At 49.1% G+C, this 26896-nt stretch overlaps 1 protein-coding gene across 1 annotated transcript in view; it reads left to right on the plus strand.

The window, feature by feature from the left end:
• Positions 1–13857, plus strand: part of SLC22A14 (solute carrier family 22 member 14) — a 35168-nt gene extending 21311 nt beyond the window's left edge. The window contains exons 3-11 of the mRNA XM_032270465.1: positions 223–326; positions 528–682; positions 2399–2567; positions 7125–7245; positions 7511–7608; positions 8359–8573; positions 10127–10280; positions 10838–11038; positions 12683–13857. Of these exons, the coding sequence (XP_032126356.1) occupies positions 223–326; positions 528–682; positions 2399–2567; positions 7125–7245; positions 7511–7608; positions 8359–8573; positions 10127–10280; positions 10838–11038; positions 12683–12854 (1389 nt within the window). The 3' untranslated portion in view covers positions 12855–13857. The remainder of the gene's footprint in view (positions 1–222; positions 327–527; positions 683–2398; positions 2568–7124; positions 7246–7510; positions 7609–8358; positions 8574–10126; positions 10281–10837; positions 11039–12682) is intronic.
• The last annotated feature ends 13039 nt before the right edge of the window (positions 13858–26896 follow it).

Here is a 26896-nt window from a genome sequence, read left to right on the forward strand (position 1 = left end):
CCTGTGCCTCTGGTCACTCTCTCCAGGCCCACCTCTCAGGGTGGAGCCTGTGCGGGTTGGGTCGAAAAGGTAATAGAGCAAAGGCAAGAGCAGAGGCACGCTGCACCCAGTTACCTGCCCTTTCCCAGGTCCCCTTGGCCTATAGGCCCCATCCTGGGGTGAGGCTAAGTCTCTGGACCCAAAGGTGGGTGCCCGTGGCCGATTCCTGTGTCTGACCCACAGTTTGACTTGGTATGTGGCATGGAGTGGAAGAAGGACACCCCAGAGATCGTGTTCATGGCAGGGCTCCTGATAGGCTCAGTCGTTTTCGGGCTCATAACTGACAAGTGAGTCCCCGGGAGTTTCTGCTGGTCCCCGAGCCACCCCACCTCCTCCTCGTGGGCATTCAGGTTTGAAGAGTGTCAGGCTGAGGGAGGTGAAGGCAGGGGTTCTCCAGGGGCCCATGGGTGGTTCAGGGCCTGGCCCAGGTGTATCCGGCTGGGGCCAGCCAGTGAGGTCCTGGTGCAGCCTCCCTTTGATGCCTGTAGGATGGGCCGTTACCCTGCCATCCTGCTGTCGCTGCTGGGGCTGATCATCTTCGGCTTCGGGACAGCCTTCGTGAACAGCTTTCACCTGTATTTGTTCTTTCGCTTTGCCGTCTCGCAGTCAGTGGTGGGCTACGCCATCAGCAGCATTTCTCTGGGTGAGACTGGACCTCAATGGGCAGGGCGGGGCGGCACAGGGGCGTGGCAGCAAGAGGGCGTGGCGGCAAGGGGGCATGGCAGCAAGGGGGCGTGGCGGCAAGGGACGTGGCGGCAAGGGGGCGTGACAGCATAGGCAGGTGGCAAGGGGCCTGGCGGCAAGGGGGCATGGCAGCAAGGGGGCGTGGCGGCATAGACGGGTGGCAAGGGGTTGGGGCGGGGCTGCAAGAGGGTGTGGCCGGGGCATGGTGGTGCAGGCACCTACTGGGAGCCCACAGGACCCCAGGCCTAATTGGACAGGCAAAAGTATAAGGGATCTCCTCTCCTGGCTGCCTGGAGATGCCAGAGAATCAGTGCCCTGACTGCCCTTCCATCCTCATCATCCTTCCTAACTCCCTCATACCCCGCACCTTCCACTGCATACTCCTTGCATACCCCTAAGTCCCATGGGTTACATTTATTGAGCCCTTAAGAAAGGCCAGGGAAAGAAAGAGAGAGAGAGAGGGAGAGAGAGAGAGAGAAGAGGAAGAAAGAAAGAAGAGGAAGAAGAAGAAGAAAGGAGGAGGAGGAGGGGAGGAGGTGGAGGAGGGAAGGAAGAAAAGAAGGAAGAAGGAAGAAGGAAGAAGAAGAAGAAGAAGAAGAAGAAGAAGAAGAAGAAGAAGAAGAAGAGGAAGAAAGAAGAAGAAAGAAGAAGAAGAGGAGGAGGAGGAGGAAGGAGGAGGAGGAGGAGGGGGAGGGGGAGGAGGAGGAGGAAGAAGGAAGAAGAAGAAGAAAGAAGAAGAAAGAAAGAGGAGGAGGAGGAAGGAGGAGGAGGAAGGAGGAGGAGGAAGGGAGGAGGAAGGAGGAGGAGGAGGAAGGAGGAGGAGGAAGGAGGAGGAGAAGAAAGGGAAGAGGAAGGGAGGAGGAAGGAGGAGGAGGAGGAAGGAGGAGGAGGAGGAGGAAGGAGGAGGAGAAGAAAGGGAGGAGGAGGAGGAGGAAGGGAGAAGGAAGGAGGAGGAGGAGGAAGGAGGAGGAGGAGGAGGAGAAGAAAGGGAGGAGGAAGGGAGTAGAGGCAGTTGCTAAGCCCTTTGTATGCACTGTGCCGTTTCCTCCTGGCGCGCTCTCTTCAGCAGGCACCATTCTATTACTCCTTCAGCTGAGGAGGACACTTGAGCCTCAGAGAAGTTAGCCACTTGCACAGAGTCACACAGCAACTAAGTGAAGAAGCTGGGACTTCAACCCAGGTCTAAGAGATGCTAAAGCACCCAGGGCAGCCTTATAGCTGCAGCTGCGTAGGTGCTGAGGGTTTCCTGGCAGGAGACCCTCTTCTCATTGGGAGCCCTAAGGTTTAGGTAGCCAAAGCACAGATACGCTCAGAGCAAAGACGAGGACAGCGAAGCCTGGCCTGGCCGTGCGTCAGCCTACATGTTGGCGATTGTGTCTTTTCTATGAGAGGCACATGGTCAGACAGGAGTGTGCAGAGGGAGCAGCCAGGTGGAGAGGGATGGAAGCTGTGTATATGATTGCGAGCTCCGGCAAGGGTGTGCCCTGGTGGAACAGAGGCACTCTTCTGGGCTCTGAGGGGCTGTCTCTGGACCCAGTGCACAGACAGGCAGAAGAAGCATTGCCTGATCTCAACTGTCCAGAGCAGGTAGGGACACCCAGGAAGCCTGGATGCAGGGGCAGCTGTGGGGACCCTGAAGTGACCATGGTTTCGTCCTCTTGGCCTCTCTGCACAGCCACTGAGTGGCTCATGGACAAGCACCGGGCCCATGCCATCATCCTGGGGCACTGCTTCTTCGCCGTGGGGACCGTGTTGCTGACGGGGATCGCCTACAGACTTCCCCACTGGCGGCTGCTGTTTCTGGTGGGTGGGGTACCTGCATTCCCCCTCATCTCCTATATCTGGTGAGCAAGCAAGTACAGGGCATTCACAGGGCTGGGTCTGATGGGCTGGGTGTCAATGAGTGTGGAGGGTCCTTGAAGGTGTGGGAATGGGTGGGATTTCCCCTGGGAGAAAGTGCATGTGGATGGGATGAGATAGGAAGGCACCAAGGGCAGAGCCTCCGAACCTCAGCCTTAACCTCCCCCTCCCAGGGAAGACCCTGCAAGAGATGTCAGACAGGTGGTCAGAAAACCAGGAGGAGGAGTGTTGAAGGCCTAGGGTATAGGGACAAGGGAAGGGTCAGAGTTGAAGGCAAGAGGGTTGTGTCTGGGGAAGGGTCTGCCAGCCTTAGTGACCTTCTAGAGGTGGCTTCACTGCAGTGGCAGAGGGTTGAGGAGAGACTAGGAACAGAAGAAAGGAGCCAGGAGAGGACTTTTGTAGAAGGAGGGAGAAAGGGATGATTTCTACAAGTCAGTCTGGGAAAGATATCCAATGTTTTGTGTGTAGGGGAGTCACAGACAGGAACGTGAGAGATTGAAGCTGTGAAAGGGCAACTGACAGGGCGAACCTTGGAGGAATAAGGCGCGACGGCACAGCTCGCCGTGGGCAGGAGAGGGAAAGGGGGCAGGAGAGAAGGTGGAGAGGGAGGTGAGAAGAGCCAAAAGAACTTGCGTGTGAAGGGTTAGGCAGTCCCACATGAAGTAATTATCATATTTAACCTTGACATTATTACATTTAATCTTGACCTTTCTAGAAGAAGTATGCTACTCCCATGTCATGGGAGTTGGGGAGGAGGGAGAACTGAGGCTTCAGAGTGTGGAAATAACTGGTCCAACATCACACAGCTAAAAAGTAGGGGACCTGGGATTTAAACTCAGGGGCTGTCTCCAAAGCCCCTGCATTCTAACTGCACCATATATAGTAAGGATGATAACAGATGGGGTTAACAGCATGGAGGCTGGGCACAGTGCCTCATGCCTGTAATCCTAACACTTTGAGAGGCTAAGGTGGGAGGAGTATTTCAGGCTAAGAGTTTGAGACCAGCCTGGGCAACATGGCAAGACCTCGCCTCGACACAATTTTTTTTTTTTTTTTGGGACAGAGTTTCGCTCTGTCACCCAGGCTGGGGTGCAGTGGCTCTATCTCAGCTCACTGCAACCTCTGCCTCCCGGGATCAAGAGATTCTCCTGCCTTAACCTCTGTGAAGCCGGGACTACAGGTGTGAGCCACCAGGCCCGGCTAATTTTTTTAATTTTTATTTTTAGTAGAGACTGGGTTTTGCTGTGTTAGCCAGGATGGTCTCGGTCTCCTGACCTCATGGTCTGCCTGCCTTGGCCTCCCAAAGTGTTGGATTATGGGCATGAGCCGCCATGCTCGACTACACAGCATTTTAAAATTAACCAGGCACGGCAGCACATGCCAGTAGTCCCAGCTACTTGGGAGGCGGAGGTGGAGGATCACTTGAGCCCAGGAGGTCAAGGCTACAGTGAGTTATGATTGTATTACTGTACTTCAGTCTGGGCAAAAGAGCAAGACCCTGTTTAAAAAAAAAAATATTCAGCCCAGTTCAATGAAAAACTTGAATCTTACGTCAGATCCACAGCTTGTCCCTGGCCCCTCACTCAGGATAGTGGCCAAAGGGGATGAGGTCTGTTCTGACCTAATGTTCTTCCTCCTGTCTCTTTGTTCTGATTTTCCAGGTTCTAGGCATGGGATGGGGACGTCAGACAAAATAGACCAAAGATTGACGTGGCAGGGGCTGTTATAGTCTCTCAGGGTCCTCTGTAGGGTAGACACTCAAATGCCATCACTCTCGGGTCCATTTGTGGGTCTTCTGAGCACTGGAGTTTCCTAACACTCCCAGCACTCTCTGTGGCTTCCCTCAGGTCCTATCCCTGGCAGTTCACCCCACAGCCTCTTTCTGTGGGGGGTCTCCTCAGCCTAGCACATGGGGTGCCTTTAAGACAGCAGGATCCACTTGGCCAAAACACCGCACCCTAGCCTTCACCCTCTCACGGTGATCAGCTCCCACCAACCTCCTGCCCTCATTATACCCAGATGAGAGATGGGCATCATTCTCTGGGTTTGTGTAGGCCCTCAGACTCCAGGTGACACATACTAACTCCTCTATAATCTCTCTTACTGTCTGAAGTACCAGGGCAAGCCCCCATGTTTCTGAATTAGCAAGTTCCAGCCAGAGTGGGACGGCAGGTGTCCTTTTTCCAAGGCAGTCCCCTCATCTCTCCGAGGAGTTCTCCTGAACTCCCCTTCACCTAGCTTGAGTAGATGAGAGTTGTGTGGGGAGTGAGGAGGAGAGATTCAGGACCCTGTCACTTCCAGGAACTGGATTTCCAGCCTCTATTGGCAGGCCCTTAGAGGGAACACCAATGTACCAGGGGTCTCAAGGTCCCTCTTTTGACATAGTGTGTCCCGTAGGCCCTGTCACTCTGGGCCTGTGATGGGAGGGGCAGAGCCAATGATCTGTAATGTATCTTTGGGTCATTCTTTTAGTGGCTTCCACTGATCTGTGCTGGCCTCCTTGTCAAACAGCAGCTCGGCCACGTCCTTGGCGTTCTCTCCCAAACACACTTTTTTATACATGGAAAGTGAATAAATGACGTGGTCAACACAAGCATTTTCCAGATCTTTAATTTCTGCCTCCCTGCTGATTATAAATTCTAATTTGCTTCTCTCTTCTCACATTTTACTGTAAGTAGTCAAGATAAGCCATACCACACCCTCAACACTTTGCTTAAAAACTTATTCCACCAAATGTCCTCTTTCATCACTTACAGTTTCCTTCTTTCACAAACACTAGGGCATGAATACAGTTTAGCCAAGTTCTTGGCCATTTTGTAACAGGATTGCCATTTTTCCGAGGTTTTCTTTATACCGCTCCTCTTCGGAGCCTTCACTAGAACCACCCTTATCATTCCACTCATGGCTATGCAGGCTTTTCCTAGCATGCACCTCCAAACTCTTTCAGTTTCTGCCCGTCACCCGGCTCCAAAGCCATTTACACGTTTGTTAGATCAACATTCCACTCTTGGTACTAATTTCTGTCTTAGTCCCCGTTTGAGTTGCTATAAGAAAATACCTTAGACTGGGTCATTTATAAACAACAGAAATTTGTGGCTCACAGTTCTGGAGACTGGGAAGTCCAAGATCAAGGCGCCAGAAGATTTGGTGTCTGATGAGGGCCCTTGCAGACGGTGCATTCTTGCTGTATCCTTACGGGGCGGAGGGCTACAAAGAAGCTCCCCTAAGCCTCTTTCATAAGGTCACTAATCCAGTCCATGAGGGCAGAGCCCTCATGACCAAACCACCTCCTAAAGATCCTACCTCTTGATGTCATTATATTACGGTGCAGTAGGAATTTTGAGGGACACAAGCATTCAGACGACAGCACTGCTGTCAGAAATGCCATCCACGTTTGGGCTTCAGTGCATTTGTTACGTCTCTCCTGTTGTGTCCTCTCTCCCCTTCTCTGTGTCCTTGAGAGTTGGTAACCTTTTTTTTTCTTCCTGCTTTTTCAGTGGGCATGAGGCCAATCCCCCATCTTTTTGAAGTCCCAGTGTAATGGCTTTCTTTAGGAGAGTTCCACAGCCTTAGCGTGGACAATGATGACTGACTGCTGAACCCTGGTTGAGCAGGGAGGAGCAGGGCAGGTATAAGGAACAAAGCTGTTTCTAGTGTCCTGAGTATGTGTTTATGGCAACCAGTCGGAGTCCCGGTCAGGGAGGGTGCTGGTATAAGAAATCAGTAAGCATGGTTTATTAAACAGTCACGCCACCTAAGGGGCCTGAGGCTGTACCAGTCCCCAAGTACACTGCTCTGTCTCTCTGTCCTTGGGCAAGCCTTTACCCCTCGAGGCTGGGAGTAAAATGAGGATAATCATGCTAGGTCCAGGTTTGGAAGAGGACTAAACAATGCATATACGAAGGCACCGAGCACCATTGCTCACACACAAGTGCTTTTGAAATCTGTGTGAATTCTGACTGAGAGATGGGGAAAAAACAGGAGTTATTCTGAAGTCAAAGGCAGCAGGGATGTGGCAGGGAGAGATGCGGCAGAGCAGAGACCTTCACTCACCCTCCATTCACCTGGGCACAGTGCTGGGCACGGGTCAGACCCATGGTCCTGCCCCCTCACGCCCCCATGGTTGCTGGGGAGACAGAGGGAACAGGAGAAAGCCCAGCTATGAGCATGGAGGCTCTACTGGAGGCGGTGGGCATGGAGGTTGGAGCCCTCAGTATGCCTCAGCAGACGGGGATGTCTCCACAGATAGAAAAGGCGAGAACTCTCCGTGATGACGGAGGGCAAATAAAGGAGGCCGTAGACAGGGGCAGCCGGTGATCAGGGTGTCACCTAGCAGCAGTGGGGGCCATGTGAGGCTTAGGCAGGGGAAGGGCTGACCACTAGGGAGGAGCAGAGGGCATTTGGAGGTCATTGGTGGCCTTCAAGGCCCTGACATCCAAATCACCTCATGCTGGCGCAGGATGTCCACAGTGGAGGCCAGGAGAGGGCCAGCAGGGGTCTCTGGGCATCATGGAATGATAAGAGAGGGGCTGGCCACACAGGATTCTCCCGGAGTCCCCACGGTGGCTGATGATGAAAGGGAAGGTGAAGGAGGCCAAGCAGGTGTTGTGCTACGCAGCGAGTGTGAACAAGAAGACCATTCCTGCAAATCTGCTGGACGAGGTGAAGGGCTTCTGGCCAGGGGTGTGGCCGGAGCAGTGGGTGTGGAAGGGCCCCTTTCCTCCCCATCCTTTCAGGTGGGACGTTGGTCCAGAGGGAGCCCCCAACCCACTGCTTAAGGACAATGGTGACAACAAAATTGAATCCTGCCGAGGAAGGCCAGAATCCAGCTGGCACCCTCAGGGGCAGGCAGGCCTGTGGGTGCTGTGGGACTGGGACCAAGCTGGGGCCTCCGTCCTGCCTCTGACTGGTCCTGCTTGTTCTGTAGCTGCAGCTGCCCAGAAAGAAGGTGACTAAGGCCTCTGTCCTGGACTTCTGCAAGAATAGACAACTCTGCAAGGTGACGTTGGTGATGGGCTGTGTGTGGTGAGTGTCCAGGGCCCGCTGGCAGGGACTGCGAACAGGCACGCAGGCTGGAAACTCGGGGGAGGGGAGGGGAAGGGTCAGGCTGCAGGGGAGGCAGCCCAAGGACACAGGTCACAGTCTCTGTGCTTATTTCTCTCCTCCGTTCCTACCCTGACCCTCGCTGCTCTGCCTCTGTCTTTATTCCTGCCTCCGTGTGTGTGTATGTGTGTGTTTGTGTATGTGTGTGTATATGTGTGCATGTGTGTATATGTGTGCATGTATGTGTATACATGTGTGTATGTGTGCATGTGCATGTGTGTGTATATGTGTGCATGTATGTGTGTACATGTATGTATATGTGTTTGTGTATGTGTATATATGTGTGTATGTGTGTACATGTATGTGTGTTTGTGTGTATCTGTGTGTATGTTTGTGTTTGTGTGTGTATGTATGTATGTGTGTGTTTGTATGTGTATCTGTGTGTATGCATGTACGTGTGTGTGTATATGTGTGTGTGTATATATATGTGTGTATGTGTGTTTCTGTATGTGTATATGTATGTGTGTATATGTGTGTATGTATGTGTATATATGTGTATGTGTGTATGTGTGTATATGTGTGTGTATGTGTGTACGTGTGTGTATGTATGTGTTTGTGTGTGTATCTGTATGTATATGTGTGTACGTGTGTGTGTTTGTGTGTGCATATGTGTGTGTGTCTGTGTGTGTGTGTGTGTGTGTGTGCATGCACATGCCTCCTGGCTTCACCCAGGTTTACCATCAGTTACACCTATTTTGCATTGATCCTGAGAATGAGAGTGCTGGGCGTGAGCCTCTACTTCAGACATGCGTTCCCTGGCATCATGGAGGTGCCTGCCCTGCTGTGCTGCCGTTTTCTCCTGCAGCAGATTGGGAGGAAGTGGAGCCTGGCTGTGGCTCTCTTCCAAGCTGTCATCTGGTGCTTGGTTCTCCTTTTCCTCCCTGAAGGTACGGCTCATCCTTCCCCTGTGGGCTGCCCACAGGCTTCCTGCTCCCCAAAACCCCTCCCCAGTGCCGCCCAGACACCCTGGGAGTCAGTCTCCTGCACCCATAGCCCGCCCGCCCTGCAGAGGCCCTGGTACCTCCAATCCCTGGAGCACTACACCTCCTGGGTGGGGTCCCCCACACAGGGCACCCATACTCTCTCAGAGGCCTGAGAGAGAAGGGTGTGCTTTCCAGAGGAGAGTAGGCAGCCTTCTTCCACCAGATTCCAATCCACCTTAGAAGCAGGTCTAACGTGAATACATGTGAATAAATGGTGGCAAAAATACTCCTTCAACTGCTGCCCCAGGCCCACCTGTCATCTGTAGCCCCTTTGACTGGGAAATGCCTGTTGTTATCTGTAATGTCACCAGGAATAACCTGCCCACTGAAAATGGAGCATATCATTGGGCTCAGCACTCAGGAACAGCTCTTGCATGGAGGCCTCTCCTTTCCAGGGGGGCTCAGTGCCCTGTTCCTGTAGACTCAGCACTAGGAAAGGAGGCAGGAAGGGCTGGTGTTATCTGCAGAATCTCAAAGAGCCCTAAACAATGGATGCACCATGAGTCCTAGAGCTGGAGCCATCCGTGGACTCCCACTTAGATCTGTGGACTCCCACTTAGATCCGGGGACGCCCACCTAGAGTGACTGCCTGCAGAGCCCTTCGCAGCTGCAGCAAGGCCAGGGGAGGATAGCTGGGGGCCAGGGCTGGAATCGTGTGTCTGGATTGGGATCCTTCCATTCCCAGATGCTGGCAGCATGGATTGGCTAACACAAAATGCGGAAACAAATTCATTATTAAATGTTTATTGCCTGGTGCTTTTTTTAAAAGCAGGTTTGCACTGAGTCAAGCAGAAATATGTAAACTCGATGTGTGAGAGAAACTAGGAATGGACTCCCGGGTAGATAAAACCAGACCTCTGATTTCATCCCAGAGATAAGAAAAGCCAGGACTGGATGGGATGAGGCTGGGGCAGGGTCCTGCAGAGGCTGACGGGCAGGCGGGCAAGGGCTGAAGGCCCCAGCTTCACCAGGTCTGAGGAATGGGCTTTTCCCAGCTTCCCTTCATTGTGCCTGTCTAGCTGGCCAGAGAATATCCTGGAATGCTTGGGACCCATCCCAGCCACTCAGGCTCCAGGAACCAAACACCCCCTTGCTCTGACCACCTTGCAGAGCCCCAGTGGCACAGGCCTGAGCAGGGGTCCCAGCCCACGGGACACAGGCCTGGCACGGAGTGGATCCCCAAGCTGCAGTTGGGTGAGGAGGTGCAATGAAGACAGAGCCCTGGGAGCAGAGACGGGGTTGTTGGGTGTAGCGTGGGAGACAGTGGCCTGAGGTCTCCCCACCCCTGCTGACCAACTCTGCCCTGCAGATGCTCTGCCTTTGGCCTGGTTGGGCCTCTGACAGCCTCCCCTCCTCTGACGGAATGCCTGAGCCTGCTGAGCAGCTGGGGAAGTGGTGGGGAGGCTGTTCAGATGCCAACAGAGGGCTGATAGGTGGGCCCCCTTCACCCGCCCCAGGGGAGGATGGCCTCAGACTCAGGCAGCCACGTTGTCCGGCAGCAGGGCTGAAATCCGTGACAGTCTTGGTGATCACACTGGGAGAGGTCAGCCTGGCTGCGACCGCCATGGTGTTCTTCCTCCACACCGCGGAGCTCGTCCCCACTGTGCTCAGGTATGGGGTCGTGGGCGGGGACTGACAATGACAAGATTAATGCAGCAACTAAGACGAGCATTCACCTGGTGACAAGCACGGTGCTAAACAGTTTACATAAATTATCTCATGTAACCCCACCAGAAAACCCCCAAATGCCATCGCTAGCAGTATTTCAGACACAAGACTAGGGCACACAGGGCCAGCGGCAGAGCTGGGATCTGGCCCTGGGGAGCTTGACTCCAGCCCCTGCCTTGCACTCACTGCCTGGAAGGCGTTCAGGCCACTCGGAGGCTCAGATCCTTCCCTGAGGTTGGCGATGGCAGCACGATCTCCCTGCCTGCCTGGCATCACTGCCCGTGCCCTCTCCCTGCACATCCACACGCTGCTGCATGGTTCTGCCTCCCCTCCTCACCCCCATGAAGGAGGCCCAGAAGAAATTACTGCCTACTTGGAATCACACAGTGAGGGCGGGACAGGGTGGAGCCTGGAGGGTGTGGGGTTCCATGCAGCTGCTGGTCCTGCCCAGCCCCTGGACCTGACAGACCCCTCATAGAAGCTCTCACCTCCACTTTCAGGGCAACAGGTCTGGGGCTGGCATCTCTGGCTTCGGCGGCTGGAGCCATCTTTTCCCTGACAACCGTCAGACAGACCCTCTCCCACCTGCCCGTCTTTTTCTGCTGCGTCTCAGCCATTGTGGGCTTTTCCCTCTCCTTCCTGCTGCCAGAAACACAAGATCAGTGCCCCTCTGACAGCCTGGACCACTCCTCACAGATAGGGTAGGTGTGGGAGGCTCCTGGGTTGCGCCAGGCTCTGAACCCGTGGCACGGACAGCATGTGGGGCATTGTCCATCCCCGCCCCTCTGCTGGAGAGCCTGTGACCCGAAGGCTGCCATGTCCGCAGCAGTCTCCCCGCCCCTCTGGCTGCTGCCTCCTATCTGCTCCTACCCACCCTCTGCCAGCTCCCATCCTGCTGGCCCTCCTGACCTGGCTGGGGCCATGTTGTCTCCTTCCCTTGGCCCTGACTGCCTGTCTGGATGGGGGCATTGACTTTGGGCATGCCCTCCAGGGCACTCCTCCCAGAGGCTCCCTCTCCTCCCGGGTACAGGAGACTGGCTTGGAACTGACTCTGAGTACATCCCTGTCCTGTCTGAACTCCTAGTTCCTCATCCAAAACCCAGTCTCGATGAAGCACTCTGGCCTCTTGGCCCCAGCAGCCCAGGACCCATTTGGGAACTGGGCTCCACCCAACACTTCTGCGGGCACTTCTGGCCTCTGATCTCCCAAGTGTCCCCTGGAGAAGACTTGTCATGATTGGCAGAACCATCCCTTCCAGGATTTGGGAAAGTGAATATGCTCTCCCTGGACCTGAGGGGACCCGAGCACCAATGAGGAGCAGAGGTTGCCGGAGGCCCTAGAGTGTCCTCTGCTCTGTGCCACAGGAGTCACTGCCTCTGGCCTTCCTCTGCCCTCGTCCCTGCTGTCTTCCTCCTTCCCTCCCTCCCTGCTCTCATTGGAACCACACGTGCCAGGCGCTATGCCAGGGCTTGACTATCAAATGTCAGAGGTCAGTGCTCCCCAGCCATGAGCAAGCCATAGCTTATGGGGAGCCAGACAATGCAAACAGCTGCCGCTGGTGGACTCTGACTGTGAGGGGTACAGGATCTCTGGGAACCTAACGAGGGAAGAACATTAATTTGGAGAATCGGGGAAAATGGCAGTGACATCTGAGTAGGGCTTTGAAGGATGAATAGAAATTTGCCCCACTGTAGAGAGAGGAAGTTCGGCGCCACACAGGGAGAGAGGGCAGTGGTGACGGGCACAGGCTCTGGGGGCTGCAACCTCCTACTATGTGCACGGAGAAGTTACCTCATACCTCTGAGATTCCGTTTCATCATTTGCAAGGTGGAAGGAGAACAGAGTTGTAACCATAGCTAAGCTGCATTGAGCATTTGCATACAGAGCCTGTTGCATACATGCCTCATCTCACTCTGTCCTCAAAACAATCCAATGCAAGGTAGGACCTGTCACTATTCCCGTTTTACAGATGAGAACATTGGGGCACAGAGAGGTAAGGCCATGCGGCCCAGTCGTCCTCTCCCATGGGATTTTGTTTTGAGAGGATTCAACCTACATAAAGCAGCTGACACTAGGTCTGGCATATGGCCAAGTGCTCAGTGAATGCTGGCAGTGAAGATGGTGGAGTGACCCCAAAGCCAGAAAGAGAAGGGTCTCCCGGGGGTTGGGAGACGGAGCAGGCCTGATTCTGGAGGCTCCTGGCAAAGCTCGGCTGGGGACCTGCTGCAGTGAGAACGCCCCACCTCTTGCGCACGCAGGGCTGGGCTGCTGAAGGCATGAGCTGCTGCTTTCCTCAGCTTCCAGAAAGATGTGGCCCAGGACTTAGCCATTGATGGTTCTTTCAGGAATGAGGTTGAGGACATGATGACGGAGGATGCGTCATCTGATGATGTGTCTGAAGAAGCAGCCAAGAACAGCATTCTCAATGCCCAGATCCTGAAACTGAACCCATACCCTATCTCCAGCACTTCCTTGGGGGGATTCAATGAAGGGGAAGCAGACAGCCGGGCTCCCTGAGGGCCAGGCCCCCAGACCGTCTTGGGTTGGAATGGAGTGGCCAAGCATGGGCTTGTGGATTTCAGGCCACAAATTCCAGGCCCAGTTTAGTCAGGGGGGCAGGGTTAGTCCTGCTCCCGGCCAGCCCTTGACATTAAAAAAAATAAATAAAAAAGGCCCCTCTTCTGCAGGAGCTCTGCTGTGATTCATTCCAATAAAGGTACAACGGTCCTGAGATGGCTGGGTCAAAGCTGGCTGTGTCTGGAGAATGCAGAGGCCCTGGCGTGGGGGAGATGGGTTAGACAGACTCCTTAGTGTCTTCGGCTACTCGCTCCGGGACAGGGAGGAGCTCCCTGGAAGGGGGCAGAGGAGGGGGAAGGGCAAGGTCTATGAGGGCCAGAGGTGAGCAGGACTGTGCCTCCACACCACCTATCACCGCAATCCCACAAAACCTCTAGCACAGTGGGTTTCCACGCGAAGCACAGGCTGAGGACAGATTTCAAAGCTCCATTTCACGCATGAGCCGGGGCAGGCATGGGATGTAAACTTCCCCCACTTGTCCCGTTGCGCAGGGCTTTCTCACTGTCTTTCTGCTGATGCTGCAAATAAGCATGGCCTTGGGAATTACCCGAATCAGTCCACGTCCCTGGGGAGGCCTTCCCTGATGGCTCCACCCCAGCTGACCTCTGGCCTCCACTACACTGAGAATAAGCCCCCATACTGCAGCTTACATCCCAACTGCCCTGCAGGGGATTCTGCCCTTCCCCGCTGGCATGGGGGCTCTGCCAGGCAGGGCCCAGGACTCCTCAACCAGACTGTGAAGTCCTTGGGTGAGACCCTCAGCACCTCCTCCTGTCTCCCTGGGAGAGGCGTTGGGGCCTGCCTTACCTCCTCCACTCTTGGCTAGTTTATTGGAAGATCATGGGCTTGCAGAGAATCGCTCTGGTTTGACTCCTTGTAGCCTCTGAGGGAGGAAGCAGATAAGCATGTCAGTTCTCATGGATCTCCTGGGCAGGTTGGAGTCCAGTGAAGCAGGGAGCAGCCTCCAGCGTTCCCAGTGCTCTAGCCCAGCACACTGCTCTGGGCCTGCGCTCCCAAGCTTTGGGATACCAAGAAGCTGGTGCCCACGCCTTTCCCTTTCAGTGTCATTTTTCTGTGCCCACTGTTCTTAACTTGGTTTCCTAGGATTCGGAAACTGGGTTTCTGAAGTGGGGTTTGAAGGTCACGTAAAGAGATCTCACAAAGTATCTGCTCATAGGACCACGCATGCTTGAATAGTCTCTGTAGATTTTTCTGGCAGAGGCCTGCCTGTGAGCTGTGATGCCAACAGATTAGCCACATGTAAACACCACAAGTTACTTTGCCAGGAATCAGCCAATGCGACAGGGAACAGGAGGAAGAGAGGGGTCAGGACAGAAGGCTGATGGGGCAGTGCGGGTGTGCAGGAGCTGGCTGTACAGGCCACGGCTGCCAGCAAGACCAGCTTTCCATTTTTCTTAGGTGGCCAGGGCGTCTCAGTCCCAGATAGGACCTACCTGGTTGCTGACTGAAGCAATGGCTAATATTACTTAGAGTTTGACAGTGTGTACTTTAATAGACCAGACCCATGCTGTCCCACACAGCTGCCACTAACCAGACGTAGGTATGGAGGGCTTAAAATGTGGCTAGTTGGATTTGAGATTTGCTGTAACTGTGAAAAAAATCACTGGATTTCAAAGGCTTAGTACAAAATAAAACATAAAATAACTCAGTATTTTTTATAGAGATCACACATAAAAATGGCAGTATTTTGGATATATGGAGAGCATAAAACATTAAAATTAATTGCACCTATTCTTATTTGTTTATTTTAATTTTAATTTAAGTTCTGGGATATATGTGATGAGCGTGCAGGTTTGTTGCATCGGTATACATGTGCCATGGTGGTTTGTGGCACCTATCAACCCATCATCTAGGTTTTAAGCCCTGCATACATTAGGTGTTTGTCCTGATGCTCTCCCTCCTCTTGCCTCCCGCCCCCGACAGGCCCCGGTGTGTGATGTTCCCCTCCCTGTGTCCGTGTGGTCTCATTGTTCAACTCCCACTTCTGAGTGAGAACGTGTGGTGTTTGATTTTCTGTTCCTGTGTTAGTTTGCTGAGGATGATGGTTTCCAGCTTCATCTATGTCTCTGCAAAGGACATGAACTCATTCTTTTTTTGTGGCTGCATAGTATTCCATGGTATATATGAATCGCACCTGTTCTTAAAAATGTTTTGAAATGTGACTACCAAAAATTTTAAAACTATACACGACTTGTGTCTGTGTCTCACATTATAGTTCTGTTACACAGCACTAGACTAGAACATTCCTTTTATTCTCACACATCATTCTTATCACATAGGTGTCTTGGTGTAATACCTAAGTGCCAAAATTGTATGAAATTGTATATGGCTAATAAATTCTCTTTCTCACACGTGATATTTTTATGATAGACATGTCGGCAGGGGCCTCCCTGTGCAGAGAGAGGTCGATAATCTTGCAGGTTGTGGTGGTATCCACGGATGCCTGTGAATTCTGGAGCTCTTGTTTCCTGGTCACTGACTACTGGCCTTTGTGGAATTCTCATCTGCTTCTCTCAGCTGTTTTTACAGCTGCTCAAGCGTTGGCCTAAACGTGGCAGCAGCCTCTTGTCCTCTTTCATCCTCCACCCGATGTGGGATGCTGCTCACAATTTTCCAAAGGCTTTGAGCTCCTGTTGAGGGGGTGCACGGAGTGAGTGTGAAGCAGCTTGGTACAGGGCGAGGCCCCTGGGAAAACTCAGCCCCCCATGAATGCAAGCCCCAAGCCCAGAAACAAACCTAAACACTTGTCAATCCTTAAGGCCTTGGAAGAAACAAACACTAAAGCAATCCACAGTAAGGTTGCCAGAGTAACTCAAGACTTACAGGGCTTTCTATGGAAGATGAATCTCAGTGAAAATGAACTTTTAAGTAAAAATTGCTGAGCACATGAAGAAATAAAATGGCATAAAAACGGAAGGAATACACTGGAGTTCATCAGTGAACTGGTGGCGATAGCGTTCTTTCTGAAAAGACTTTGTTTAAAATGTTCAGAGATAAAGTCACATAACTGCTAAGACACAAACTTGGAAAATGACACCCATAAATCCTATAAATGAACACTATAGTGGCTGAATTAAAACCATAATGTAGAAGTAAAATCAGAATAAGATACCACCCAAGAAGGAGTGAATTGCTTGATCCTTTTCTATTATTAAATACAATTTCCCCGTCTCTATTAATGCTTTTTACCATGTTTTATTGCACCTGATAGTTTTACAGTAATCTTTTAAACTTTTTAGTTGAAGAATAATATACACATAAGTACATAAATCATTTAATGTGTTTTTGTTTATTTGTTTTTAGAGACAGGGTCTCGCTCTCTTTCCCAAGTCAAAATGCAGTGGTGCAATCATAGCTCACTATATCCTCGATTTCCTGGGCTCAAGTGGTCCTCCTGCCTCAGCGTCCTGAAGTGCTGAGATTACAGGTGTAATAAGTAGTGTCTCTTCCTTTCCAGTGTTTGTCTTGTATTTCTCTTCCTTGCCTTGCTGTACTAGCTAGTTCCTCCTGTACAACGTGGAAAAGACGTGGTACATGTAGGCGTTCTTGTCTTGACTCTGATTTTGAGGGAAATCGCTCGCCATTCCAACATTGCATGACGTTTTTGTAAGTTCGTTGTGTTGTATACGGCCATGATCAGATTAAGGAAGTGTTTTACTGTTTCTATATTTCCAGGAGTTTTTCTTCTCCTTTTGATATTAAATTGTATCAAATATTGCCCTTTTGGAAAAGAGCCTCCTCCACCCCAGGGGTGTTCTGGAGTAGCTGGAGACCTGAGGCGCCAGATTATCCGCTCTCCACTTTCCACCCCACCCCTAGTCTGGGACCTGGTACAGCCCCCTGCCCAGCAGATCTGTTCCTCCACCCTGGGCCATGTCTATTCCACAGCTGCAGGCCGGGACTGAAAAGTGGGGCAGAGCCTCAGAGCTGGTGAGGGGACAGGTATCTCTTGTCATCATAAGAACCTCGGCCCCAGAACCACAGGACGCAGGCCTTTCTGCCAAACACATCTTGTACCACCAACGTGGACTCATTGCTCCTATAAGTAGCAGGTTAAGAAGGGCCCTGGGCAGGGGGTCCAGGCTCTGCAGGCAGTGCAGGGGACTCTGGGAGGGTCTGTAACTGGCAGTGAAGAATACTTACAAGGTGATGGAGGTTGGGGGTGCATTGGTAGGCCAGACCTTCAGCAGCCCACTGTTTGGAGAGACCCTGAAGGTCATTGCGTCTTTGGCCAGCTCAGAGAGGAAAGGAGGACAAGCCTGAGCCCAGGTGGCCGCATGTACCATCGCAGGAAGACTTCACCCACCCCTAGGTTCGCCCGCATCTCAGGTCTGCCCCTCTGGGCTTGCTCAGCACCACAGGGCAGGGCAACCCTGGCATCATGTGAGATTGGAGGACTGGCTGCGCTGCAGGAATTCCAAATGGTACCAGCCCTGGGGAGCCACCTTGCAGGGACATGATACACGAGCGCCGGTATGATGTAAACATTTGTCTCTTCCAAAACTCATGGTGAAATTTAACCTCCAATGTGGCGGTATTGAGAGCTGGGCCTTTAAGAGACGATTAGGTCATGGAAGCTCTGCCCTCGTGAATAAATTAATCCATTCATGGACTAATGAATTAATGGGTTATTATGGGAGCAGGAATGATGGCTTTATAAGAAGAAGAAGAGGGACCTGGGCTGGAACATTCAGCTCCCTCACCACGCGATGCCCTGTGTCTGCTCAGGCAAAGAGCCCCCACCAGCAAGTGGGCCCTCACCAAATGCAGCTCCTCAGCCTTGGACTGCTCATTCTCCATAACTGTAAGAAACAAATTCCTTTGTAAATAAATTAGCCACTTTCAGGTATTCTGTTATAAGCAACAGAAAATGGATTAAGACATGCCCTTCCTGGGGGGTCGTCTTCTCTCCTGTTTCTGTGGCCCAGTAGCTTTGGCAACTGTGCAGGTCCCTCAGGTAGACCTCCTGGACTTGTTGATGGTTCACAAAGCAGGTTCCAAAGTCCACCCAGCTGGGAGAGCTGCAGCTCAGGCATGGCCACCATGGCCTGCAGGGACACCACCTCCGGGGGACCAGGCAATCTTGCCAATTCTGGGTGGGCTCTGAGCCAGGGCCTCTGGGACACAGGGATCCCTGCTGACCCCAAGTGGCTGATGCTCCTGAGGGGAGCAGGCGAAGGGCCCAACAGGTGGCAGGGGCTGATGCCACCTTTAAAGGCCAGGGGCTGCTGCTGGGAGTCTGTGCAGCCCCAGGGAGAGTGTGAAGGACACGTTCACCTGAGCAGATGCGGACACAGTGTCCTCTCCGGCAGCAGAGGGCAGGTGGCTGCTTCCCCAACTGGAGCTCCATCCTCCTTCCCTCCTGGGCCCAGTCCTGCTCAGCCAACAGCCCAGCAGCTCCCCTACCTGGTGCTTGCATTCCACAAGTGCTGCCCAGCACCTACTCTGCCCAGCACCCTGCTAGTGCCAGGGATGAGCCACACCTGCCTGCAGGGGTCACAGGCTAGAGGAGAAGGGAGATGAGCAAACCACCCTTTACCCCCTCAAATGCCCAGGGCTGTGGTCGGGCTCAGAGGTCCCTATACTGAGGAGTTGATGACAGGTTTTAAGCAGATGCACATCCAAGTCAGCTTTGCCTTGCACTGGGGTCATTGGCTCTGTGGAGAGGGGGCTACAGAAGCACACATAGGTCTGAGGTTGTCAGAACGAAGACTAAGATTGTAACTGAGGCTGGACAGGATGGAGCTTGGACTCCTGGCTCCCACACACAGGCCGGCAGACCCGGCTCAACAGAGTTACCCAAGGCACCTCTTGGAAATTCAGGGTCAAGAGCAAGTCAGTTAGACCCTGTATTAAAACCTTAGATTTGTGCCTCCTGGACCCTTTCGACTAGGCTGTGATCGTTTAATAGAAGCTTCTGTAGTGTTGTTCTGTATCAGTGTTGTTTAGCACGGTAGCTGCTAGCCATGAGTGGCTATTGAACACTTAAAATGTGGATAATATGACGGAGGAGTTGAATTTTAAAATTTATTTAGATTAAATTGAGTTTAATTTAAGTAGCCATGTGTGGCTAGTGGCTGCCGTAATGCAGGGTCCCACCCAGACGCAGTGAATCCGAAACTCTAGGAGTGGGGCTGGAAATTTATATTTTAACAAGATGATCCTGATGATGCTCAAGTTTGAGATTCACTCAATTAGAGTTCAAGAACAAGGAGATAAACACAACGCTTCCACAGATTTGGAGACTTTGAAACATTTGTAAGCAATGCTGGCTCTAAGAGGAAATCACTATAGAAATTAGAAAATATTTAGGATTAATAACAAAATGATTATGTACCAAATTTGTGGATTACAGCTAAAACAATACTAAGAAGGCAAACTTCGTTGTGATTACGTTAACAATTAAAAAAAGGCTAAAAATTAATGAGTGAGGTATTTTAGTTTAAGAAATTAGAATAGCTAAATATGCTCATCAAACATGTAAAGAATGAAATGATAAATGTAAGTGCAGAGATCAGTGAAATAGAAACCAAAAATGTAATATAGGACATAAAGAAGGCCAAAAGTTAATTACTTGAGAAGATTAATTATATGGACCTGCCAATATTGATTCTTTTTAGAGAGAAGGTACAAATGAATAAATAATATTAGCAATTAAAAGGGAAAGTAATTCCTCAAAGTATCAAACATAATTATTGTATGGTCCAGCAATTCCACCCCTAGATATATACCCAAGAGAAATAAAGACAGATGTCCATACAGAAACTTGTACATGAATGTTCATAGCAGCATTATTCACAATAGCAAAAAATTAAAACAATGCAAATGTTCGTCAACTGATGAAGAGACAAGTAAGATGTGCTATATCCATGCAATAGAATATTTTTGGCCAAAAAAGGAAAGACATACTAACACCTGCTGTAATATGAATGAAAGCATTGTGTTAAGTTAAATATATCAGTCACAAAAGACCATATGCTGTATGATTCCATTTATTTGAAATGCCCAGAATAGGCAAATCTATAGAGATAGAAAGTAGATTAGCGGTTGCCAGGGACTGGGGTTTGGGAATAATAAGAGTGACACCATGGGGTATGAAGATTCTTTTGGGGATGATGAATATGTTCTAAAGTTGGTTGTGATGATAGTGGTACAATTCTGTGACTACACCAAAAATAATTGAATTGTATACTCTATAATAGGCTAATTTTGTGGCATGTGACATATGTCAATAAGGATATTAGTTTTGTTGTTTTCTTTTGTTTGGTTTTTGAGACAGGGTCTTGCCCGGAAGTGCGCTGGCATGATCATGGCTCATTGTAGCCTCAACCTCCTGTGTTCAAGTGATCCTCCGTCCCTGGCCTCCCAATAGCTGGGTCTACAGGGACACACCATCAGACCTAGTTAATTTTTATTTTTTTTTAGTAGAGGCAGGGTTTCCCTATGATGCCCAGGCTGGTCTCTAACTTCTAGACTCAAGTGATTCTCCTGTTTTGGCATCCCAAAGTTCTGGGATTACAGGCATGAGCCACCACACCTGGCCTGCATGTTAGTTTTAAATAAAGAAAGGGTAGAAGTCGGAGGGTGGAGAAGTGGAGAGTAAGGCATTCTCTCTGCAGTGACATAGGAGAGAAAATTGTAGAACATTTCTGGAGGGGAGTTTGGAAATATGTGTGAATAGTTGAGATTGATATATGCTTTGAGGATTTACCTGAATAATTACCCAAATATAAAAATATGCATGCACAAGGACGTTCATTATTGCTTTGTTACAGTAAAAATTAAAAAATGGAAAATAACTTTGTCATTGCTCCTCCTCCCCTCCTCCTTCTCCTCCCCTCCTCCTCCTCTTCTCCTCCTTCTCTTCTTCCTCCTCCTTCCTCTTTCTTCTTCTCCTTCTTGTTCTTGTTCTTCGTCTTCTTCTTCTTTCTCCTCCTCCCTCTTCTTCTTCTTTTTTCTCCTTCTCCTTCTCCTTCTTCCTCTTCCTCTTCTTTCTCCTCCTCCTCCTCCCCTCCTCCTCCTCCTCTCCTCCTCCTCCTCTCCTCCTCCCCTCCTCTTCCTCCCCTCCTCCTTCTCCCCTCCTCCTCCTCTCCTCCTCCTCCTCTCCTCCTCCTCCTCCTCCCCTCCTCCTTTCCTCCTCCTCCTCTCTTCCTCTCCTCCTCCTCTTCTTCTTCTTCTCTTTTTTATACAGGGTCTCAGGCTGGAGTGCAGTGGCGTAATCACAGCTCACTATAGCCTCAAGCTAGGCTCAAGCAATCCTCCTGCCTCAGCCTCCCAAGTAGCTAGGACTACTGGCACACACTGCCACACTCAGTTAATTTTTGATTTTGTGTAGATACAGGGTCTCACTGTGTTGCCCAGGTTGGTCTCAAAATCCTTGGCTCAAGCAATCCTCCCACCTTGGCCTCCCAAAGTCCTGCAATTACAGCCATGAGCCATCATGCCCAGTCTTGGCTTTGTTTTTTCTAACTTCCTGAATTACAGAGTGTATTCATTTCCTACAGCTTCCATTTGAAGAGTACCACCAACTAGGTGATTTAAAAAGGAAATTGATGCTCTCACGGTTCTAGAGGTTAGAAGTTTGAAATCAGGCGTCAGCAGGGCCATGCTCTCTCTGGAGGATCCAGGGGAAAGTCCTTCCTTGCCTCTTCCTGCTTCTGGTGGTTGCCAGCAATCCTTGGGGCTCCTTAGCTTGCAGATGCAAAACTCCAGTCTCTGCTTTCATCTTCACGTGACCTTCCCCCATGTGTCTGTGTCTGTGTCCAAATTTCCTTTTTCTTACAAGGACACTGGTCATTGGATTAGAGCCTCCCAATCCAGTATGACATCATCTTAACTTGATTACATTTGCAAAGACCTGATTTCCAAGGAAGTCACGCTCCCAGATACCGGAGTTAGGACTTGAGTGCTTCTTTTTGGGATACACAGTTCTACTCACTGCATGGGGTTTACTTTCACTCTTTAATAAAGGCATCCAGTAATACACATTTACCTTTGAGGGTATCTTAAAGATTCTGACAAGGATGTTTTCCTTTCTTTGCTTTCTAGGTAGTGTATTGTATTATTATTGCCTCTTTGAGTCATTAACTAAGAGCATGATTTAAAGGCTCTAAGTAGCTTGAGATTCCTTCAGTTATTATTATTATTGCTTGTTTTCTTTTTCTTTAGTCTTTTGTTAACAAAAATTCCATAATATAGAATATATTAAAATGCAAAAGTCATCCCCCAAGCAAAGCAATAGTCTCTAAATCCCACTCCCACAGATAATTATTATTGATAACTTGGTGTCTATCTTTCCAGACCTTAATTTTATGTTTACAGAAGTGCTTGGCTTGGGGAGAGTGGGGGTGGGGTGAGGAATGAGGACTTACCTAATGAGAAAGTACACTCTTCAGGTGATGATCACACTACAAGCCCAGACTTCATCACCACTCAATACATTCAGGTAACAAAACCGCACTTATACGCCTTCAGTTTATTAAAAACAAAACAAAACAAAACAAACAAAACAAAAGGAGTATCTGGTTGAATTATGTGCTTCAAATACTCAAGGAATGAGAGAAGACGAGATCACAAGGAGTGAACGCAATAAAACCAGGAACAAGTGGAAGACACTCACGTCGAATTTCCCAAACCAAATTTGCTCCTAAACTGAGTACAAACAAATTAACAACAGGTATATTCATGTTTTGGTGAAAATAAAAGCTTTTCTCCTCAAAGCTCTTTGGACTTTGCTTAAATAGCAAAGTCCATCAAGCTTTTCTCCAGATACAAACCCAAAATCAGCTTTTAAAAATTTTAACCTCAGCTGCTTGAGTTACTTATTTAACTGGAGTCAGACCTACCCCCACCCTCAAATCTGGACAAACAAAATCTGTGTGACATTTGCCCTGCTATGGGCTGTAGTTTGAAACATTTATTTTCACTTGTAAGAGCTTCGCACTGATCTTACAAAGAATTTTACTGCCTCTGATATAGAATGGACAGAAGAAATATTCATTTCCAACATATCACAAGATGAAATCTTCTATACATGCTATAGCATTTCAGATACATACAATTAGTGATTCTGAATTATAATTGATTTGTCTGATTCATTCCCTAATTTCTGGTTACTTTATTATTTATTTTTATTTATTTATTTATTTATTTATTTTGAGATGGAGTCTCGCTCTGTCACCCATGCTAGAGTGCGGTGGTGTGATCTCGGCTCACTGCAACCTCCGCCTGCTGGGTTCAGGGGGTTCTCCTGCCTCAGCCTCCCAAGTAGCTGAGACCAAAGGCACACGCCATCACACCTAGTTAATTTTGTATTTTTAGTAGAGATGGGGTTTCACCGTGTTAGCCAGGATGGTCTCGATCTCCTGACCCTGTGATCCGCCCTCCTTGGCCTCCCAAAGTGCTGGGACGATAGGCATGAGCCACTGTGCCTGCCCTCTGATTATTTTTAATTCAGTAATTTTATCTTTGCCTGGGAAGTAGAAGAAATAAAAATTTAAGCTACTAGTATACTCCCAATTTTTTACTTTTAAAATTATTCATTCTGGCCAAGCATAGTAGTTCATGCCTGTAATCCCAGCACTTTGGGAGGCCGAGGCTGGCGTATCACAAGGTCAGGAGATCAAGACTATCCTGGCTAATATGGTGAAGTCCCATCTCTATTAAAAATACAAAAAATTAGCCAGGTGTGGTGGCAGGCACCTGTATTCCCAGCTACTCAGGAGGCTGAGGCAGGAGAATTGCTTGAACCCGGGAGGCAGAAGTTGCAGTGAGCTAAGATTGAGCCACTGCACTCCAGCCTGGGTGACAGAGTGAGACTCTTTCTCAAAAAACAAACAAACAAACAAAAACAAAAACAAAAAACTAGCCTTCAATTAACAGATAAATAAAACATAATAAAGAATTAACAGAATAAAGCATATTGGAATTTTAAAATAATGCATCTTTATGAAGAAAGCACATTTTCTTAAGGATCTTTACAAAGATTAAGTTTTACTTTCAGAAAAATTCATGTTTCACATGGCTGCAAACCTCAAAGAAATGTTCTGATGCTGTTTCATTGGAGACCAGTGTATAAGAATTGGATTAATATTGTCTCTTTTTTCTTATTTTATAATACATTTCCATTATTATGTTTTCTAAATGAAAAGTGTTTTCTTTCTCTGAAAAGCTTACATCTAGTGCTTATCCTCGGATTCATTTTTAATGATTTCTGTTATGATGGTAATTTATTTAGCTGAAAAATGCCTAGATTCAAAGAAAATTCAATAATGCAAAACTCAAAGATCTTGCTAATAGAAAAAAATGTAAGCTAATGTCTTTGCAGAAAATGTAGGATCATACCTTTGTGGACTGAGGGTGGGAAAACCTTCTTAAGATCAAATAACTTGGACAACAAGGCAAAAAAAAAATTGACGGATTTTATTATATTAAAATTAAAGATTTCTAGTCAACAAATGGCTGGTTGGATCAAGTTAGCAGATAAATGACATATTGGGAGAAGATAGTTGCAACATTAAAATGAACAGGGGGTTTAGATCTTGAAACATCCAGAAATTCCTGCAAATCCACGAGAAAGAGACAAAAATACTCAACTGAGAAATGAGCAAAGGATAAGCATGGAATTCACTGAATGAGAAATCCTGAGTGGCTAATGAGTCTATATTAAGAAATGCTGCAATTCATCAATAATGAGAAAAAAACACAAATTACAACAGTAAGGGAAATCACTTCTCATCTATTAGACCGGCAAAAAATTAGAAGGATGGAATTGCCAAGTGCTAAATATAGGGTGTGAGGATGGGGTAGCCTCATGCATTCCAGGCGGGAGCGTTGACTGGCACAGCCATTCTCAGGAGTACTCCAGCACTTTCTGGTCCAATCAGTCATGCACACATCATATAAATCCTACTCTCAGACACAAAGCCCAGAAACATTCTCTTGCACAGGTCCATAGGGCCCTGGAGGACCATGCAGTGCTGTTTGCACTGAACTGTACTCCACCCAGGTGTCGCTCACTGGGGCCTGGATAATAAAATGTGGTGTCGACTCACTAACAAATATGATCAACTAGACCAGGGGTTCCCAAACATTCTTACTTCACTCGCTCTTAGAGTCTCACCAATGTCTTCAGAAATTGCTAACGGCTCTGGCTACCCATTCTGTTCTGTTATTAAGTAGATGGTCCAAACAGCTTAATACGTATTTATGTCCCAACACACTAGTACCTGTTTGAAGAAAATTATAGACATATATTGGAGAAAAAAATAATATTTCATTCTTAAATAACCAGAGGGGATGTGATGTGTGTGCCTGTGGGGCACCGTGCGGCTTCTCAAATGTTGGGGTCAGATTGGATGCTGTGCCCTTATTTTGTTGCCCCTTGATTTTCATGCAGTATCTGATTGTCACTGCATCTGCTGAAAATACAGCTTTGCAAAAATAAGATGTGATGGAAAGGAATGTAGCGGTCTACTGGTGGAACTGTGAACCATTTCAAATTAGCAGTTCACATGATGCCTGACAGATGTTTTGCATCACTGTTTCACCACAAAATGGAAAATATCCCACAGCACCTCTGCGGGTTCCCTGCAGCTTCCCAGAGCACCTTGGTGCATAGTTTGGGAACCACAGGATTAGCTATATACATGGCATTGTCAGTAAATCTTCAAAACGGTGCTGAATTTTATAAGTACTTAAACTGTTATGAGCTGAATGTTTGTGTCTCTCCAAAATTCACTCAAGTCCTAACCCCCAATGTGATGGTATTAGGAGATGGGGCCTTTGGGAGGTAATTAGATCTAGATTAGGTCAGGATGGGGACCTCGTGATGGGATTAGTACATTTTAAGAAGAGGAAAAGATGAGAGTGCTTTCCCTCTCCCCATGCGCACACTGGGAGATAAGGTTGTGTGTGAGCATACATTAAGAAGGCTGCTGTCTACAAGTCAGGAAAAGAGTCCTCACCAGGAACCGAATTTGCCAGCCCCTTGATGCTAGAATTCCCAGCCTCCAGAATGGTGGGAAATAAATACCTGTCGTTTAAGCCATCAGTCTGTGGTAATTTGTGAAAGCAGCTCAGGCTAAAAGGCACAAAGTAAGGTCTATAGGCCTGCTCTTGCTGGTTTCAAAGACCCACCGTCTTTACTGCTAAACCGGAGGGAGAGGCTCCTAGGCAGCACTTGACTCTGTCAAAAGCCCCATCCCCCAGGAAGGTTCTAGTGCAGGGGTGTCCAATCTTTTGGCTTCCTGGGCCACACTGGGCCACACAAAAAATATACCAATGATAGCTGATGAGCTAAAAAAAAAAAAAATCCCCCAGAATATCTTATAATGTTTTAAGTAAGTTTATGAATTTGTGTTGGGCTGCATTCAAAGCCATCCTGGGCCACATGTGGCCCATGGGCTGCAGGCTGGACAAGCTTGTTCTAGTGGCTTCCACCACTATGTCCTTCTAACGGTCTCTTTCTGTGTCTCTGATATCCTTCACAGCTCCCTATGGGGGTTCATCTGTCCACTCTGAGCCCTTTCTGTGCAATCTAACCCACTCTTACTGGGAGCTGATATTTCCTGTCAAAAGACAAAATTACAACACATGTAGTTTAAAGATCCTAAATGGATTTTATTTGTGATTGTAGAATTGGGCAACACCTCATTCTGCACAAAAGAAGGAGTGTTCCAGTGATGTGAGCAAAGGAGGTATAACCGCCCCGCAGGTTCACCTTGCCCACTGTCTAGACGGAGCCAGTTTATCAAGTCAGGGGGACTGCAACAAAGAAAGAGTAATTCACGCAGAGGCAGCTGTGAGGGAGACCAGGGTTTTATTATTACTCAAATCAGTCTTCCTGAGCATTTGGCAATCAGAGCTTTTAAGGATAATTTGGTGGCTGGGTGGACAGCTGCTCCGGTGCCCGAGGTACGGCCGCAGAGGACTGCAGGCCCAGGGCCTCCAGCGGGCTAGGC

Source organism: Sapajus apella, unplaced genomic scaffold, assembly GCF_009761245.1.
Source record: "Sapajus apella isolate SASKATOON/1434 unplaced genomic scaffold, GSC_monkey_1.0 scaffold4, whole genome shotgun sequence".
Classification (NCBI taxonomy): domain Eukaryota; kingdom Metazoa; phylum Chordata; class Mammalia; order Primates; family Cebidae; genus Sapajus; species Sapajus apella.